At 36.2% G+C, this 18,331-nt stretch overlaps 1 protein-coding gene across 22 annotated transcripts in view; it reads right to left on the bottom strand.

Moving 5' to 3' along the window:
- The window catches only part of LOC128232525 (inositol hexakisphosphate and diphosphoinositol-pentakisphosphate kinase 2-like), an 88,344-nt gene that overhangs the window by 11,455 nt on the left and 58,558 nt on the right, over positions 1-18,331 (bottom strand). For 16 of the 22 annotated variants that reach the window (XM_052946132.1, XM_052946123.1, XM_052946130.1 and 13 more), the window contains 11 exons: positions 17,927-18,153; positions 15,720-15,853; positions 12,103-12,217; positions 8,790-8,897; positions 7,978-8,103; positions 6,947-7,046; positions 5,936-6,522; positions 5,015-5,101; positions 4,295-4,454; positions 2,519-2,587; positions 1,407-1,499 (listed from right to left, as the gene is read on the bottom strand). In XM_052946132.1, the coding sequence (XP_052802092.1) occupies positions 1,407-1,499; positions 2,519-2,587; positions 4,295-4,454; positions 5,015-5,101; positions 5,936-6,522; positions 6,947-7,046; positions 7,978-8,103; positions 8,790-8,897; positions 12,103-12,217; positions 15,720-15,853; positions 17,927-18,153 (1,806 nt within the window). The remainder of the gene's footprint in view (positions 1-1,406; positions 1,500-2,518; positions 2,588-4,294; positions 4,455-5,014; positions 5,102-5,935; positions 6,523-6,946; positions 7,047-7,977; positions 8,104-8,789; positions 8,898-12,102; positions 12,218-15,719; positions 15,854-17,926; positions 18,154-18,331) is intronic. The other 6 variants (XM_052946134.1, XM_052946136.1, XM_052946145.1 and 3 more) reach the window with 2 other exon arrangements.

Below are 18,331 nucleotides of genomic sequence, written 5' to 3'. Positions count from 1 at the left end.
CACTAACAATAACTGAATGGCTATATTTACTGGTGTTCTAGAACATATGGCATCATCATACTTATAACTGAATGGCTATATCAACTGGTGTTCTAGAACTTATGTCATCACCATACTTATAACTGAATGGCTATATCTAATGGTGTTCTTAAACTTATGTGATCACCATACTGATTACTGAATGGCTGTATTTACTGATTGTTTAGAACTGGTTTCTTCACCATACTTATAACTGAATGGCCATATTTACTGGTGTTCTAGAACTTATGTCATCACCATACATATAACTGAATTGCTATATTTACTGGTGTTCTAGAATCGATGTCATCACCATTCATATAACTGAATGGCTATATTTACTGGTGTTCTAGAATCGATGTCATCACCATTCGTATAACTGAATGGCTATATTTACTGGTGTTCTAGAACTTATGTCATCACCATAGTTATAATTGAATGGCTATATTTACTGGTGTTCTAGAACTTATGTCATCACCATTCGTATAACTGAATGGCTATATTTACTGGTGTTCTAGAACTTATGTCATCACCATAGTTATAACTGAATGGCTATATTAATACCCCTGTTCTAGGACTTATGTCATCACCATACTTAAAACTGAATGGCTATATTTACTGGTGTTCTAGAACATATGACATCACCATACATATAACTGAATGGCTATATTTACTGGTGTTCTAGAACATATGTCATCACCATACTTATAACTGAATGGCTATATTTACTGATGTTCTGGAACTTATGCCATCACCATACTGATAACTGAATGGCTATATTTACTGGTGTTCTGGAACTTATGCCATCACCATACTGATAACTGAATGGCTATATTTACTGGTGTTCTAGAACTTATGCCATCACCATATAACTGAATGGCTATATTTACTGGTGTTCTAGAACTTATGCCATCACCATATAACTGAATGGCTTTTTTAACCAGTGTTTATTGAACTGATGTCATAACCATACTTGTAACTAAATGGCTATTTTTATTGTGCTCATGACTGAATGGCTACTTTAAACTGATGCCACCAATGTGCTTATGACTGAACTGGAATTTTTGCTTGTGTTCTAAATCCTTAAAAGTGCACTAACTAAATGCAGGAAAGTAGAAAAAGAAATCCTACAAAAATAGTTGAACATAAATTTGATACAAATTATAAAATTTAGCTTAATCTCGGACTATCTTGATGAATAACCAAACATTCTAGATGTGAGGATACAGAAGAGCCACTACTTTGTAAATTGGTATGACAATAACTTTTTTTCTCTCTTAATATGGTGAATAACTAAGTGTTATCAATATGGTATAACTAAAAGCAATATGACAGTAAAATGTACAGAGCATGTGCGCAATACATCTACATGAACACTGAATACCAACTTATTTGTTCATTGTCACCAAACGAAGCAAAAACATCGGACAATGAATAACGATAGGGGTAACGGTAGGTAGGCCGAAGAGTATTTGAACAGCCTGAAAGTTTGAAAACAATTCAATTTTGAAAACAATTTGAATTTAAATAAAAACAAAATAATGAATTCAAATTTAATAATGTTTCAATTTTGTTAACGCTTCAATTTGGAAAACAGTTCAATTTTGAACTTTTAACAAATTTGTATAACTTGGAAAAGAAACTAACAAACTTCTAATACATCAGTGGTTGAAATTAGCACTAGCACAAGCCCTGCACTGGTACAATGCTTTTTGGGCTTTCTAAAAATTATGCACTTTGTATAGCAGGGCTCAGGCTTCTTGAAAATTATGCACTTTGTATACAAGGGCTTGGGCTTTCTTAAAATTATGCACTTTTTATACCAGGGCTTGGGCTTTCTTTAAATTATGCACTTTTTAAACCAGGGCTTGGGCTTTCTTAAAATTATGCACTTTTTATAGCAGGGATCAAGCTTTCTTAAAATTATGCACTTTGTATACCAGGGCTTGGGATTGCTAAAATTATGCACTTTGTATACCAGGGCTCGATCCTTCTAGAAATTATGCACTTTGTATAACAGGGCTCGGGCTTGCTATAATTATGAACTTTTTATAGCAGGGCTTTTTGAAAATCTTGATGCCAAGCACTAGTGTATGAATTATGGCTTGATCATCCAAATGCTTATTTCAGTGACTGACAAATTAAAATGTGGAATATGTTGAAACTGGAATTAAATTTTCACCTTTCCGTAATGTTGACGGTCCTATTATCTTCAGGACTTTGATAATAAATAACAAAATGGAATTCTTGCTGGCATACATATATCTTAGCATTGATCAAATATAATCATTATTTACGTATGTTGTGAAATGTAATGCAATCGGAATAGCAAAGCCCCTGAAAAAAGCTGATTAATATATTTGGCAACACTATCCAAGTTATTCACCCCCATAGAATAAAGCGTTTAAAAATACATTAAGATATTAGTTCCGTGTACCATAATGGTCAAAGAAAAGCCAAATTTTTGCTATTCTAAAGCAACCAAATCCTGCGTTCTTACCCAGAGAGCTCTGTTTTTCCTTTTCTTCCAGACTTTTGCTTCTTGTTTCCTCGTAGCTGGAGACAGTATCTGCAAAGATATAAGTTACTGTAGGCCTGTCAAACAAGTTCAAAGAATTAACTTAATTTGGGACCCTGCAATTTGTCTGGGCATAGAAACTCTGCCTTGGTAGGCATAGAAACTCTGCCCTGGCAGGCATAGAAGTTCTTGAAGGTTTCCAAGGCTTTTGCAGATATTATTAGCCACAGGTAGCTTACATTAATTTATTTCAGATCAATTGTAACCAATCCTTAAAGGGACTAGACACCAGATGGTTTCTAAAATCGGCAAATACAGTATTTTTTTAAAACAACATTAGAATTGTCATTGGGAAGTAGTAGGAGGCCAATAATACATCAGTATACAAGATTAAAAGAATATACGCAACAATGTTATTTCTACCTGATCGGGGTGTCTCCATTTAGAAATAACTCATAATGGTTTCCCAGTTTGAGTCATAATCTGTTTTATGAGTTCAAAATCAATAAACCAATGTTATTTTTAAACTTACTGGGATTTACATGATAAACAACCCCTGTTAATTTTTAAATGAAAAAAATGCGCAAAAACTGCGAAACATGTCATAAACGATGTAATACATCAGTAAGTAAGATTCATGGTGATGTACACAACAATCTCATTTTTATGCTTTTGTCAATGTTCTTATTTTCTTGCAGTTTAATTGCCCAGTGCCTTTAAACTGATACTGTGTAGAAACCATTTCTGGTGCCATTTTTTGATAGACCATGAGAATCTAACCTGGTGTGGATCAAACCTACAACCTCTTGGGGAAGAGACAAACACATACTCTCACCCTCCTACAACATACTTCTGGACATGGTTATTTACTTAGCTATACAGATAAAAAAAAATAATTTAGATATAAACATGCACAGTGAATAAAATCATCAAACTTTTGTTGGGTAAAATAACCTTCATACAAAATTCTTATGGACTGTGAGCACCTCAATAAACTAAGCTTGAAATGTAAAAACTTTTTGAACTGTCTGTATCAATTACAGCTATGTTCATTATTTAGAAAAAAAACACAATTTGGGTCAATTGTTCATAGCTTTGTTGAAGTTAACGACACAGTCAATAATAAAATTATTGCTGTAAACTTTTAAATGCGAAATATTTTATTATTTGCTTACATATTTGAATATAAAACAAGTACAGCTGAAACCACTGTATCAAATTTTGTCAGAAATACAGCAGATTGCAAGTTTATCCAGTGAGACTTAACTTCCAGAGAAAAAGCAATTTAAAAGTTAACAATAATGACATCAACAACGTTGTCAACTTTAAAAAGTCCTGAAAAAACATCACTTTGCTTGGGCCTAAAAAAATATATGTTTGGTTAGGGTTACATCCTTTTCAAAAATAGGTAGGGTAGGTAGGCTTTTTTATTATTTATTTTTATTTTATTAGGCTTTATATAAGAATGTGATTTTCATCATTGGATAATGGTGTTAAAGTGATCTTCTGTACAACATTTAAGGTTTTCAACTACAATGTGAAAAGCAATTTTTTTTTTTCAAACTGACTATAAAAACGGTAGGGTCAGCGCCTATTCCGTATATAGGGTCATGTAACCCGAACCCAATGTATTTTTTTTTAGGCCTTGTGATTTTGAAATGGTACAGTACAATCATTGTCATAGAATAAAACAGAACCACAAAAAGACCAGACTTTCATCATCAAAAGGCTATAAGAGTTAATGTTGACTCTACTCACTGCCAGCGCTCCTGGACTGTGTTGCAGGCTTGCCAGACAGGTCAATAGATATGGGTTTAGAGACACAAGCGTCACTGCGGGCTCCTGTCAGGTGTGGGGCTTCCTGGGGCTTCAGACCTCCACCGTCAGACTTCAGGGTCGTGTCATGTGATTGGCTTGTCTGTAGTGATGGACATATTATATGTTAAGATGGTGTAGAATAGCAAGACTAAAAGTAATACAACAAAAGCACTGTGGAGTGAATAACAAAGCTTGTCTGTTGACTTCCCAAGTAAAACATGGGGCATAACGCAATAACTATTACAGCCAGAATGATGAATCTTGCTTTAATTTGCATCTGCGTAATGTCTTTGGCAACATATGTACCAAGTTTCATGGAATAATCAATCGTCTTGATTGTTCTTTTGAGTCATGGCCAAGATTCAAGTTTATGCACAACAACGCCAATTACAAGGCTGACACAAAGGCTATAACAATTCCTCGACTTTTTTCTTCAAAAATCTGATTAGCTAATAAAATGATCTAAAAATCTTAAGTTTGAATAACCCTCCCTTTTGCAAAAAAATGCTCATAAATAATTTGAAGGGATGTGAGCATCACTTTACCAAAGCTTTACTTTAGACATTACTGTAGAGGCTTTTGCTCCACAGCTGTTTTGTTGGAAAATAAAGAATTTACCATTTCTAAAAATAAGTGACTTAGCCAAATAGTGGCCCGTACCTTAGGTGTCGGGTGACCAATGGGATCGTCCCAGTCCCACTCAGGAATATCTGGGTTGGGGGAAAGTGGCTTTGGCACTTTCTTACCCTGAAAATAAATTTTATATACCAATATATATATATATATATATATATATATATATACACACATGGTTCATACAGAAATTTCATCTAAAAATTCAAGGACTTTTCCAGGAATTTCAAGGAAAAATATTGTTTTTCAAGGATTCATTTGGTATGAAATATAAGCTCTGGAAAACATTTAAAATGCACAAATGTGTATAAATCAGTAAAAAACACATTTTGATATTCATTTATTATAAGAAAACTTAATCTTTTACACCAAAATATTTCAATAAAACAAATTCGTTTTGTCAAAAGTGCATTATTGTCAATAACATTTTCAAAAAATGTATTATTTATACATTTTACAATGTTTTTGTATTTTCAAGGATAGATTGCAGAATTCCAGGACAAAACGCTAAATTCATGTACCTTTTTTGGTGTTTTTCAAGGAAACATTAAATTCAAGGACTTTTCAAGGAAGGAATCAAATTCAAGGACTTTTCAAGTCCTGTGCGAACCCTGATATATACATCTCAGTATAGCAATAAAAAATAATGATGACCAGGTTTTACAAGATCAACTAAATATTTTTTCCCTAGCTGCTGAAAAAAATTGGTGACCAGGTTTTACAAGATCAACTAAATATTTTTTCCCTAGCTGCTGAAAAAAATTGGCATTTTTCTACCAGACCCTGTCTATGTTTACAGTACTGGGAAAGAAGGTCATACAAATTTTGCAAATTTTCAGATGCCACATCTTTATTCTTTCTTTCTATGCTACTGTATGTTCACACAGGGCGTGTGTCTTTTTGAGGACCCTGCGCGATAAAAACCCATTTCAACAAAAACCAAATCACCTGTTTTTCCATATCTTTCTCATTTGTGATTGTCTTTGCTTCTTCGTCATCAAAAAGAGGTTCAAATATCACATCATCATGTGTAGAACTATCTAAATCCTTTCCGCCTTCAAATTTTCGATGTTTAGCACTGGTTGAAGCAATTACTTTAAAAGCTTTCTTTTCTGTGTCTTCTCGAACCTTTTTAGGAGCATCCTCACAAAGGTTTTTAACCTCTAAATCAGAGGAACTAATTCCAATGTCTCTAGCACTGGCAATGTCAACAGTTTTCACATCAAATTTTCTAGTTTGTACGACATCCACCTGTTTATCGTTTACCTTGACAGTAATACCAGTGTCTGTGTTTATTTCACTGTTAGATGGATCAGCAGTTTCTTTTTTCTGATCTAGCTGACCAGCTTCGACCATTTTAGCAGACTTGTCAGCAATTTCTTCTCTTGAATCTTTTGAATTAGTTTCAATCTTGTCCAGAACACCTGTTTCAGTTCTTTCAGCACTAACAGTGTCAGTCTTTTCTTCTAATATTACACTGTCATCTGATACTGGCTTCGAATCTTGCTCTGCTGATTTGGGACTGCCATCTTTATCTGCATAAAAAATACAATTTGGTTTATACTAAATTATTTCAGCTCATTTTTTTGAAGAAAGCTGACAGCTTAAAAGATAACTCTCAAATCAGTTTCTAGTGCAAAAACCAATGTCGGTTTCTTTTATGGGAGGCCCTGAGAAAGTACCCCTGGCGGGGATCAAACCCACAAACTCTTGGATGAGAGGACACCTATGCCACTAGACAACTCTCAAAAGAAATCAATTAAGTACAAGTTTAAATTGTAGGTTTACACAACTTTTAAACTCAGCTGCATTTTTACATGTCTGTGTAGCTACACATTCTTCTTAATAAGACCCAATTTAAAAACCGATCCCAGATTTGTAACATTTCAAGTAAAGCACTGTCACATACCTGCCCCGATCCCAGATTTGTAACATTTCAAGTAAAGCACTGTCACATACCTGCCCCGATCTCAGGTTTGGATGTATCTGGCGTGGTGTCAAATGATTCCTCGCCAAGGCTTTCTTCCGTTATAGTGTCCTTGTTTTTGCCCTTCTTTCCCTGCAGAAACATCAACCACAATAAATGTCATTATATCTTGATCAATATTTCAGACATTTTGAAAAAATTCCAGCTTTTACCAGCCCTACATGTGTACATGTAAACGCCATTTTACTTAAATTTTGTTCTTTGTCTCGTATAAATTTGGCAATTATTTTTTACCAGCCTCGGTCAAATTTTAAACGACTTGTCTGGTTGATCAGACATTGTTTTTTTCATCTTCTTACATAAAGCCTTTAGTTTATTACAGGGTAGTTTTTGAAAGGTGGAGAAATTAACAAAATATCCAACAAATTGAAAATGTCATCAATTCGTTGAAAAGACGGTGCAATATTTAATAACACAATGTGAAACCCAACAACAAATGACTTCACAAAAGGAAGCTGAGCTAGAAAAGTGCCATAATTGTGAAACAATACCCTTAGCCCTTGTCAAACATCTGTTAACATCCTTAAATACGATAAAAAAGTTTGTGCCTCAACATGATATTTCATATAACTTTTACATACATGAAGATTTCCATGTTTATATTCTATACCACTGCACTTTCTTTGCCTATTCTCTATACAGCAGCAGATTTGCATGCCTACAATTTACCAATGCAAATTTCTGTGCCTATATTCTATACAGCAGAAAATGTCCATTTCTAAATTCTATACAGCTGCTCAATCCTGTGCCTTTACTCTATTCAGCAGGAGCAGATTTGCCTGTCTACATTTACACCACTGCAGATTTCTGTGCCTTTACTCTATAAAGCAGCAGCAGATTTTTAACCAAAAGCACATTTCTGTTCCTATATTATATACAGCAAATTTCCATGCCTATTTTTTATACCACTGCATATACCTGTGCCTATATTCTATACAGCAGCAAATTTCACTGCCTAAATTCTATACCACTGCACATACATGTGCCTAAACACTATGCACACCTGTCTTACAAGAAAAGAGGTCCTGTATCCAGAGCTGACCGGGTTCACAACGTTCTTGTCACTGCTGGTGTACGCCCCAGGACTAAAGTGCAGCTCCACATGATATTTCTCAGGGGACGCCGGGTCCTGGAACACCAACACATCATGAGATACATACATGATGGATTGAAACTGCTTCTTGTTTCTTTAAATTATTTTCCTTTTTTCTATTAAATTGACATGATGTCTTACCACCAATTGCTTAAAGTTTCGTACGCATTAAACCAACAGAGATATTTACTAGTCAACGGATAACTCTAGTCAAACGTATGCTCCTAGACTTGAACTCAATACATTCTTTTGTTAAACGAAGTAGATTATTATTGATGGAAGTCATCCGATTTAACATTTTATTCAAATAAAATCTAAAATTTTATTTGGTCTCAGTGTAAGAATTACTATATGTTGATTTTTTTATAAATGTACAAGTGTGTGCACTTTGTTTTTTTTTCAGATTTGACCTGAGCAGTTTTGCAACATCGTTTGGAACATCATTAAAATATCATTCATTTCTGCGGTAAAGGTTTCTGAAATTATATTTGTTCTGTTCACATCATGGCAATTATTGGCAAGTAAAGTGATGATAAAACCCCAAGAAAAATGAAAGCATCAACAAAATTTGACTTTGTGTGTATAAACATACAAGTTGACCTAGGAAGGGTCCTTAAACATCATGATGTTGATCTAGTTCATGAAGTTTAGTTCTGGCATCATGCTTAGGAAGAGCATGGCCTTACGAGATCAATGTTTACTTAATTTATAGATGTTTTTACCTTGGAAGGGTCTTCAAACATCATGATGTTGATCTGGGTCATGTAGTTGAGTTCTGGCGTCGTGCTGAGGAAGTCCATGGCCTTTTTCCATTGCTCATCGTTCAGCTCCTGGGAGAAACAAACGAGGCACACATGTGGAAAGGTTCATTGGGGGCAAACTGGTATTTTACATTAGTACTGTCCAACCCCGTTGGCTCAAATGACTGGTGAAAGTACCTTGAGCCTTGGAAAATTCGAGCCAAGCAGGAATGCTTACCTTCAGTATAAAGAAATCAGCCCTTTACATCCAGTTTGAGCCATACATATTTGAGACAGGGTTCTATAGCACAATGAGAAAATTTACTGACAAAATTTTGTTTTCATGAATCAAAGGTAGGGGAGAAAAACTCTTCTTCCAATGAAATCACATACGTGATAACGAAAAAATCTTGGAAACGATTATCTTAATTTTACCAATGTAAGTCATCTATTTTGCCTGTCCGGGACACTGGTCATAAAACACAGGACATGTTGACACTAATCCATAAATTGGTACGTGTGTCGTCGAGATCATCGTCAATCACCCGATAATTGATCTATTGGCCTATTGTTGTGCTTAACGAGTTGGGGAGGGTTCTTGTATACAAATTCATTGTTTTCATATGGATTTGTTTGGTCTTATGAATGATAGCTTTTAATTGATGAATTGATATTTTTCACACATGACTGGCAAACAAGCATGAAGGTAAGTTCAAAGAAAGTGACAAAATGAGTAAAAAAACAAAATTAAAACACAGAAAACATCTCATATTCCATTCAAATTTCTTTGTTGATACGTCGTAATACTTTAAACAACTTTAAACAACTTACGCGTCCATAAGGAATTTTACTGTTTTGAACTTTTTTTCAAACTATCGTTGTGTATATTATTCATATCTGTAAGACACGTTCGTGATTTTGTATTACTGTATTATTTATTCACATCAATTCATTTACGGAAAAAAATCGACTCATCGACTGGAAAATCTCATTGATCATCTGGAAAATATTGTGTGTCATAAATTGCAAACGTTTTAAATGTGATGAAAAAATAAATATTTTGTAACGCATGTTCTCAAAAGTGCGGGAAAACAGGACTTGGTGCCCGTATAGTTGTTTATTTCCTGTTTTGATGAAACCGAAAGTAGACTGCATATCCTCCTGGTTAGCACTTCATTTAAAGCCTGGGAAAATATCTGGTGGTTTTATTTTTCCAAAAAAATGCAGAAAAAAACAAACCATGTCAAATAAAAAATACGTCTTGGCAGTCTAAATAGGTACACTTTCCCTGATGTTAAAAACGACTAAAATAGCCCCTAGAATGCACCACAGACGTTCCCCATTTTAAAAAAAATCCAAATTCCGGGGGGGGGGGGGATTGACCCAAGAAATTATCACATGTATGGAAATCACATGTTACAATTTAATACTCTTCACCTAAGAGGATAAACTGTGTTTTTATGCAGGGTTTTGTTACTAAATATACAAACTTAATAAAACACAACATAATCTCATAGGCCTAGATTTCCAAGATGTCCCCATAATGGGCTCCAATGAAACTGCCTCAAATTTATCATGATTACCAGGTTTTCAGGCAAAGCGTCCCATGCTTCACAATAAGGCAGAGCGTAATAGTGTACTAGGGTCATCAGACAATTAGAAAGGTTTCAATTTCTTCATTTTTTCATTATAAAATCTTCCTCATGAATAATCAAAACTGTTTACTGATAAATTAACATGACATTTAGTATTTGCACTCGACCTCCCTTTTTGTCTTCAGTAAAGCCACAACTGATTTTTAAATGATTTAGTTTTTCATATCATTATTTAGATAAGATTATGAGGTAAATTAATTTTGATACTACAGTAAAAACTCACTAAACCGGACAAGGTCCGGACTGGGCAAAATTTCCGGTTTAGTGAGGATTCCGGTTTATTGAGGATTTAATGAACGGAGTAAGTTTACTCAAAATATTAACTGAGTTAACCTTTAAAGGGAAGTTGAAAACTGGAATAAAATGAAAACACAAAGATAACATTTATTTTACATCAACAATAATTCAAGTAGCTTGAAATAATGCATAGAATATATATTCATTAATACATGTATATCAATGTGCATGCAAAAGTGATAAACATAATTAAACATTTCTGCATTTTTATAATCATCTTTTTTTCCAAGTCTTAAAATAAAACAAATTACCACTTCATCACCAATCAAAGTTCTTCATTTGAATACAAACAAACAAATTATCCGATTATCTGTAATTTAATGCTTGTTAAGTATGTTTGATAGTTTAATTAACGCACCGCTCTAATTTGATTCAATCATAGAAGTCTTTGATTATCGTGCGGCAGTCAATCCACAGGCATTCATCATTATCGATTATCGAGTAAACACAACATCACAGGTGCAATATTTCACCACGCACCGGCTGTCAAAACAAAGTGACACGCGATTCGCGAATTCCTAATACACAAATTTATTTTGACATGTTGGAACAAATATATGTCCGGTTTTGTGAGGTAAAATTACGTTGACAACTAACAAATTTTCTCGATTTTTTGTCCGGTATCCGGAATTCCGGGGTTCTGGTTTTGTAGGGATTTTTTTACATTGAAAATTGAAGGGGGAAACCAGGACTCTGAAAAAAGTCCGGTATCCCGAGGATTCCGGTTTTGTGGAGTTCCGGTTTAGTGTTTTTCTACTGTATTAGGCGGAAAATACACCCATAAAAATCACTGCTACCAAAATTAAGCAAACTTCAGGGATTTTTTTGCTTCCAGGACAAACTTCCTCTTACTCAACATCAAACATTGGTTCACTTTTAAAAACATAAAAGGACTAGACACGAGATTGTCCCAAAATTGGCAATAACAGTATTTCCTCAAAACAAACATAGAGTTATCAATGTGAACTAATATGTGGCCAATTATACATCATTTGACATGATTAAAAGAATATTTCATCTCTGTCTCAGCTGAGTTTACCTGTTTAAAATTGACACATAATGGTTTTCCAATTTATAGTGTGTATATTTAGCATGTGAATGTCACGTGATTAGTACAGATACATATACCAACGCTATTTTTTCATTCACGTGCTAGGCAATCCCAGTAAATTTCGAATTGGAAAAATGAGCAGAAACTGCGAAAGATACATGTGTCGTAATCAATGTGATTTTTGACAATTTTCTCTTTTCCTAGCAATGGTGTCTTTCAAGATGTACTTGATTAAGTGTCGTATAATCATCATATGACAAAACAAAAAGATTCACAAACTAACGTCACTCACATCACAGAGGCCTCCATGTCTCAACATGTTGAGCAGGCTGTGGATATGGCTCTCGCTGGTGAAGTACAGCCGCGTCCTCACAAACCTCTCTGGGGAAGACACACCTTTGGAGTATCTGCAACAGACAATGTAAAAATTAAACAAGACCAACCTTGAAGTAGAAGTTTCAATTGTAATTTTACGAGACAACAATATGATGAGGAGATAAAATGAGATGTAGCTTGCGAATGGCAATCAGTAGCTTCTGTCTTATGGCGGCTAACGCACCTGTTTTTGTAATTCAGTGTACCAGTAACAAAAATACATCTTTTTATACGCTATTTCAAGTTGTCCATGTGGCCACCGGATAAATAAATATATTTTCTGGTTGGGTGTACTCGTCTAGAAAGTGACAATTTGTTGGAGCATCTTCAACAGACATTATCTGTCATAAAAGCTGTGGTAAGACTTAAGCTTATATGTGGCCCTCCCCAGTGAAATACAGCACACACCGCTATGGGGGGGAAAATACAACTTATGGGGCATCTCCAACAGACAATATATGTCATAAAAGCTGTGGTTAACTTAAGCCTATATGTGGCCCTCCCCAGTGAAATACAGCCGCCTTCGCACAAAGCTTTCCGGGTGAAGATACATGTTATGGTCTTTCTCAAACAGAAATAATCTGTTATCAAGCAATGGTAAGACTTTAGCCTATATATATCAGTGAAATACAGCCATGACCACACAAACCTTTCTGGGAAGAAAAAAACCTTGGAGTGCAAGCATCTACAACAGACATTATCTCTTATACATGCTATGGTAAGTCTATAGTTTTAATGTGGCTGTGCTATTGAAGTCAAATTCAATCAAAGTCACTTCCTTAACATCAAATTGATAATTGCACAACCTAATAACTCTGTGCTGATTTTGAAAAAAATTGGAATGCTGATATTTTAGGGATTATTTTTGGCTTTGGAAGTTCACACTTTTAAGTGGTGGATACATGCATATCATTTTATGGCTTACTTGGAGTTATGTTGGCTAAAGTCAGGTCCTTACTTGAAATAAGGTTAGTTGCTTACTTTTCTTACTTGAATTAAAGCTGCATACTTAGGAGTTAGGTCAGGTGCTTACATCGGGTTAAGTCAGGTGTTTTGGAGTTAAGTCAAATGCTTACTTGAAGTTAAGTCAAATGCTTACTTGGAGTTAAGTCAGATGCTTACTTGGAGTTAAGTCTGATGCTTACTTGAAGTTAAGTAAAATGCTTACTTGGAGATAAGTCAAATGCTTACTTGGAGTTAAGTCAAATGCTTAGTTTGAGTTAAGTCAAATGCTAACTTGGAGTTAAGTCAAACGCTTACTTGTAGTTAAGTCAGATGCTTACTTGGGAGGTAAGTCAGATGCTTACTTGGAGTTAAGTCAGATGCTTACTTGGAGTTAAGTCAACTGCTTATTTGATGTTAAGTCAGATGCTTACTTGGAGTTAAGTCAGGGGCTTACTTGGTGTTAAGTCAGGGGCTTACTTGGGAGTTAAGTCAAATGCTCACTTGGAGTTAAGTCAGGGGCTTACTTGGAGTTAAGTCAGGGGCTTAGCTTACTTGGAGTTAAGTCAGGGGCTTACTTGGAGTTAAGTCAGGGGCTTACTTGGAGTTAATTCAGGTGCTTACTTGGAGTTAATTCAGATGCTTACTTGGAGTTAAGTCAGATGCTTACTTTGAGTTAAGTCAGGGGTTTATTTGATGTTAAGTCAGGGGCTTACTTGGGAGTTAAGTCAAATGCTCACTTGGAGTTAAGTCAGGGGCTTACTTGGAGTTAAGTCAGGGGCTTAGCTTACTTGGAGTTAAGTCAGGGGCTTACTTGGAGTTAAGTCAGGTGCTTACTTGGAGTTAATTCAGATGCTTACTTGGAGTTAAGTCAGGTGCTTACTTGGAGTTAAGTCAGATACTTACTTGGAGTTATGTCAGGGGTTTATTTGATGTTAAGTCAGGGGCTTACTTGGAGTTAAGTCGGGGGCTTACTTGGGAGTTAAGTCAGGGGCTTACTTGGAGTTAAGTCAGGGGCTTACTTCGAGTGAAGTCAGATGCTTACTTGGGAGGTAAGTCAGGTGCTTATTTGATGTTAAGTCAGGGGCTTACTTGGAGTTAAGTCAGGGGCTTACCTGGAATTAAGTCGGGGGCTTACTTCGAGTGAAGTCAGGGGCTTACTTGGAGGTAAGGCAGGTGCTTACTTGGGAGTTAAGTAAAGGGTTTACTTGGAGTTAAGTAGGGGGCTTACTTGGAGTTAAATCAGATGCTTACTTGGAGTTAACTCTGGTGCTTACTTCGAGTTAAATCGGGTGCTTACTTCGAGATAAATCGAGTGCTTACTTCAAGTTAAGTCAGGTGCTTACTTGGGAGTTAAGTCAGATGCTTACTTGGGAGTTTAGTCAAGGGCTTACTTGGGAGTTAAGTCAGGGGCTTACTTGGGAGTTTAATCAGGTGCTTACTTGGGAGTTTAGTCAGGGGCTTACTTGGGAGTTAAGTCAGGGGCTTACTTGGAGTTAAGTCAGATGCTTACTTGGAGTTAAGTCACGGGCTTACTTGGAGTTAAGTCAGGTGCTTACTTGGAGTTAAGTCAGGTGCTTACTTGGAGTTAAGTCAGGGGCTTACTTGGGAGTTAAGTCAGGGGCTTACTTGGAGTTAAGTCAGATGCTTACTTGGAGTTAAGTCAGGGGCTTACTTGGAGTTAAGTCAGGTGCTTACTTGGGAGTTAAGTCAGGGGCTTACTTGGAGTTAAGTCATATGCTTACTTGGAGTTAGGTCAGGGGCTTACTTGGGAGTTAAGTCAGGGGCTTACATGGAGTTAAGTCAGGTGCTTACTTGGGAGTTAAGTCGGGTGCTTACTTGGAGTTAAGTCAGGGGCTTACTTGGAGTTAAGTCAGGGGCTTACTTGTGAGTTTAGGCAGGGGCTTACTTGGGAGTTTAGTCAGGGGCTTACTTGGAGTTAAGTCAGGTGCTTACTTGGGAGTTTAGTCAGGTGCTTACTTGGGAGTTTAATCAGGGGCTTACTTGGGATTTTAGTCAGGGGCTTACTTGGAGTTAAGTCAGGTGCTTACTTGGGAGTTTAGTCAGGGGCTTACTTGGAGTTAAGTCAGGTGCTTACTTGGGAGTTTAGTCAGGTGCTTACTTGGAGTTAGGTCAGGTGCTTACTTGGGAGTTTAGTCAGGGGCTTACTTGGAGTTAAGTCAGGTGCTTACTTGGGAGTTTAGTCAGGGGCTTACTTGGAGTTAAGTCAGGTGCTTACTTGGGAGTTTAGTCAGGGGCTTACTTGGAGTTAAATCAGGTGCTTTCTTGGGAGTTAAGTCAGGTGCTTACTTGGAGTCAAGTCAGGGGCTTACTTGGAGTTAAGTCAGGTGCTTTCTTGGGAGTTAAGTCAGGGGCTTACTTGGAGTTAAGTCAGGGGCTTACTTGGAGTTAAGTCAGGTGCTTACTTGGAGTTAAGTCAGGGGCTTACTTGGAGTTAAGTTATGGGCTTAGTTGGAGTTAAGTCAGGGTGCTTACTTGGAGTTAAGTCAAGCTTACTTGGAGTTAAGTCGGGGCTAACTTACTTACTTTGAGTAAAGTTGGGTGCTATATGGAGTTATGTCCTAGACTTACTTGGAGTTGAGTCGAGTGCTTTCCTCATCTGAACCCTGGCATCCAGATTGAAGATCGTTCAGTAATTTTCTCATCAACGGCGTACAGATGGACTGGGAGATGTGAAGTTTCTCCTCAACGGTGATACCATACTCCTTTAAGTGTATAGACAAGATATTTAATAAGGCATAACAAAACAAAAACTTTTCTGGATTTTGGACTTACCATAATTGTCTGCACCCAAGCCTAATTATCTTTATTTCTAGTAGACAAAAGATTTCTGACAGTTAATGAATTTTCTCCTCTTGGGACTTTTTTTTGGTAGTATCATGCATAGGAATGAGGCTTAAATGTTCCCAGATAAAATGGCCACAGCTTTCAGTGTGAAAATAATATTAAGAAACTCACTTTAACAAAACAAGAGCCGTCGTAAGACAGCGCGCTCGACTACGCCGCTTTGACTTAGAATACAATAACGATGTAATAATACCAAGTTTGGTCTCTTTATGTCAAACCTAACTAAAACTATTTGATACATAAGGTGACTTTGATGCTGCCCTCCCACCAGCCCGCCCAAACAATGACGCAAGTCATTCAAATAACTTGATTTCCCATTATGAAAATGTGGTTAAGAATATACAAATATGCCTTTCAAAGGAAATTAAAAAAAAATACAAAAAATCAAGGGCCATAACTTGTATTTAGGCTTAAAACGGAGTTATTTTTCTTGTTGTAAGATGGTCGTAAATAATTTTGAATTTTATTAAGTGCATTTAATGAACGGTATAGAAGTTTTTTTTATTAAAATCCCAACTTGCCCTTAACTTTTACTTGCCTAAAACTTTAACCTAAGTCAATCAGTGGCCATAACTTGTATTAAGGATATGGAGTTATGTAACCTCATTGGGTGATGGTCCTGAACAATTGTGTGAAGTATTAAGTAAATTAAATGAAGGGTATAGAAGTTATTAAACAATATCCCAACCTGCCCTAAAACTTTAACCTTAGTTCCATAGTCAATCAGGGGCCATAATTTGTATAAAAGATAATATGGAGTTATCTAACTTCATTATGGGATGGCTCTGAACAACTGTGTGAAGTATTAAGTCAATTGAATGAATGGTATTGGAGTTTTAAGTGAAAATCCCAACTTGCCCTAAAACTTTAACCTGCCCTGAAACTTTAACCTAAGTCAATCAGGGGCCATAACTTGTATTTAGGATAATATGGAGTTATGTAACCTCATTGTGTGATGGTCCTGAACAACTGTGTGAAGTATTAAGTCAATTGAACAAAGGATATAGAAGTTATTAATAAATATTCCAACTTGCCCTAAAACTTTGACCCAAGTTCCATAGTCAATCAGGGGCCATAATTTGTATTTGTGCCCTGAACAACTGTGTAAAGTATTAAGTCAATTAAATGTAGGGTATTGGACTTATAAGTGAAAATCCCAACTTGCCCTAAAACTTTAACCGGACGCCGACGCTGGGGCGAGTAGTATAGCCCACCTATTCTTCGAATAGTCGAGCTAATAAGACAAAAATACCAAGACTTTCCCATCCTTCCATCTATTGCAGTGAAATTGAGAACATTTTTTTTTATTTGGCTAAACGTTTGTGTCTTTTTATTGATAAAAAAAAGAGTGAATTCTTATATTGTAAAATCAAGTCACTATTTTTATGCTCTAAAATCATGCCATCGTTTCTATATTCTTAAATCAAGTCACAATTGTAATGTTCTAAAATCAAGTCATCATTTTTATGCTCTAAAATTAAGTCACTAACTTTGCAGCTGAAACAAGAGCTCTTGCCTAGATCAGAGACATTTCAGAATCAAGAGGATATAAGTGATCTGGTGGTATAGGTATCTGCCTCTCATCCAAAAAAAAATGTAGCTTCGAGTCCCACCTGGAGTACTCTTACATGACCTCTTAAAATGGACACCTAGTTTCAACCAAGGAAACAGATTCTGGAGTCATTCTTCAGGCTATGACTTTTCATCACAATCACCCTTAAGGATATACATTCCAACCAAGTTGACTGGAACTCGTTAGACTTGAATACCTCGTTGGCTCAAACTACATGAAACGGACCGCTTTTTTTAAACTGCAGGTAAACATTTCCGCTTGGCTCCAGGTATATTGCCCGGTCCCTGGGGGTTTGAGCAAATGGGGTTTGACTATAAAAAAAACTCCAAGTGGTATATCAACATCTGCAGACCCCTACCTGTGGTATAACAATATCTGCAAGAGCCTTGGACACCCGAAAGAGTTCCTCCGCCCGGGCAAACTGCAGGGTCTTCTGGTTGTGTTGTAGGTCATACTTGATACAGTCATAGATATCGGGTATCTTACTGATATCGTACATGCCTGTCTTCAGCTTGAAGTCTTTCTCCAGCTTTGCCCAGCGCCGGATGAGCAGCTCCCATGACTCTCCATGGTACAGCTTCAGGTCTGGGAGCAAAAAAACAGAGTTATTGTTTTGTCTCTGGTAACATGTTTACCAAATTTTATTGAAATATCTAGGAACACTTTCTTTAGATATGGACAAAGTAAGCTTTTATTCAGGTCGTTGGATTTAAAATCTGTGCATGTGGTCTTTCTGTAAATAGGGTTTAAACTATCCTACCCT

The sequence above is a fragment of the Mya arenaria genome, chromosome 4 (assembly GCF_026914265.1).
Source record: "Mya arenaria isolate MELC-2E11 chromosome 4, ASM2691426v1".
NCBI classification, from domain to species: Eukaryota; Metazoa; Mollusca; class Bivalvia; order Myida; family Myidae; genus Mya; species Mya arenaria.
Note: the sequence above shows the minus strand (reverse complement) of the source record. Positions and strands in the feature narration are given on the sequence as shown.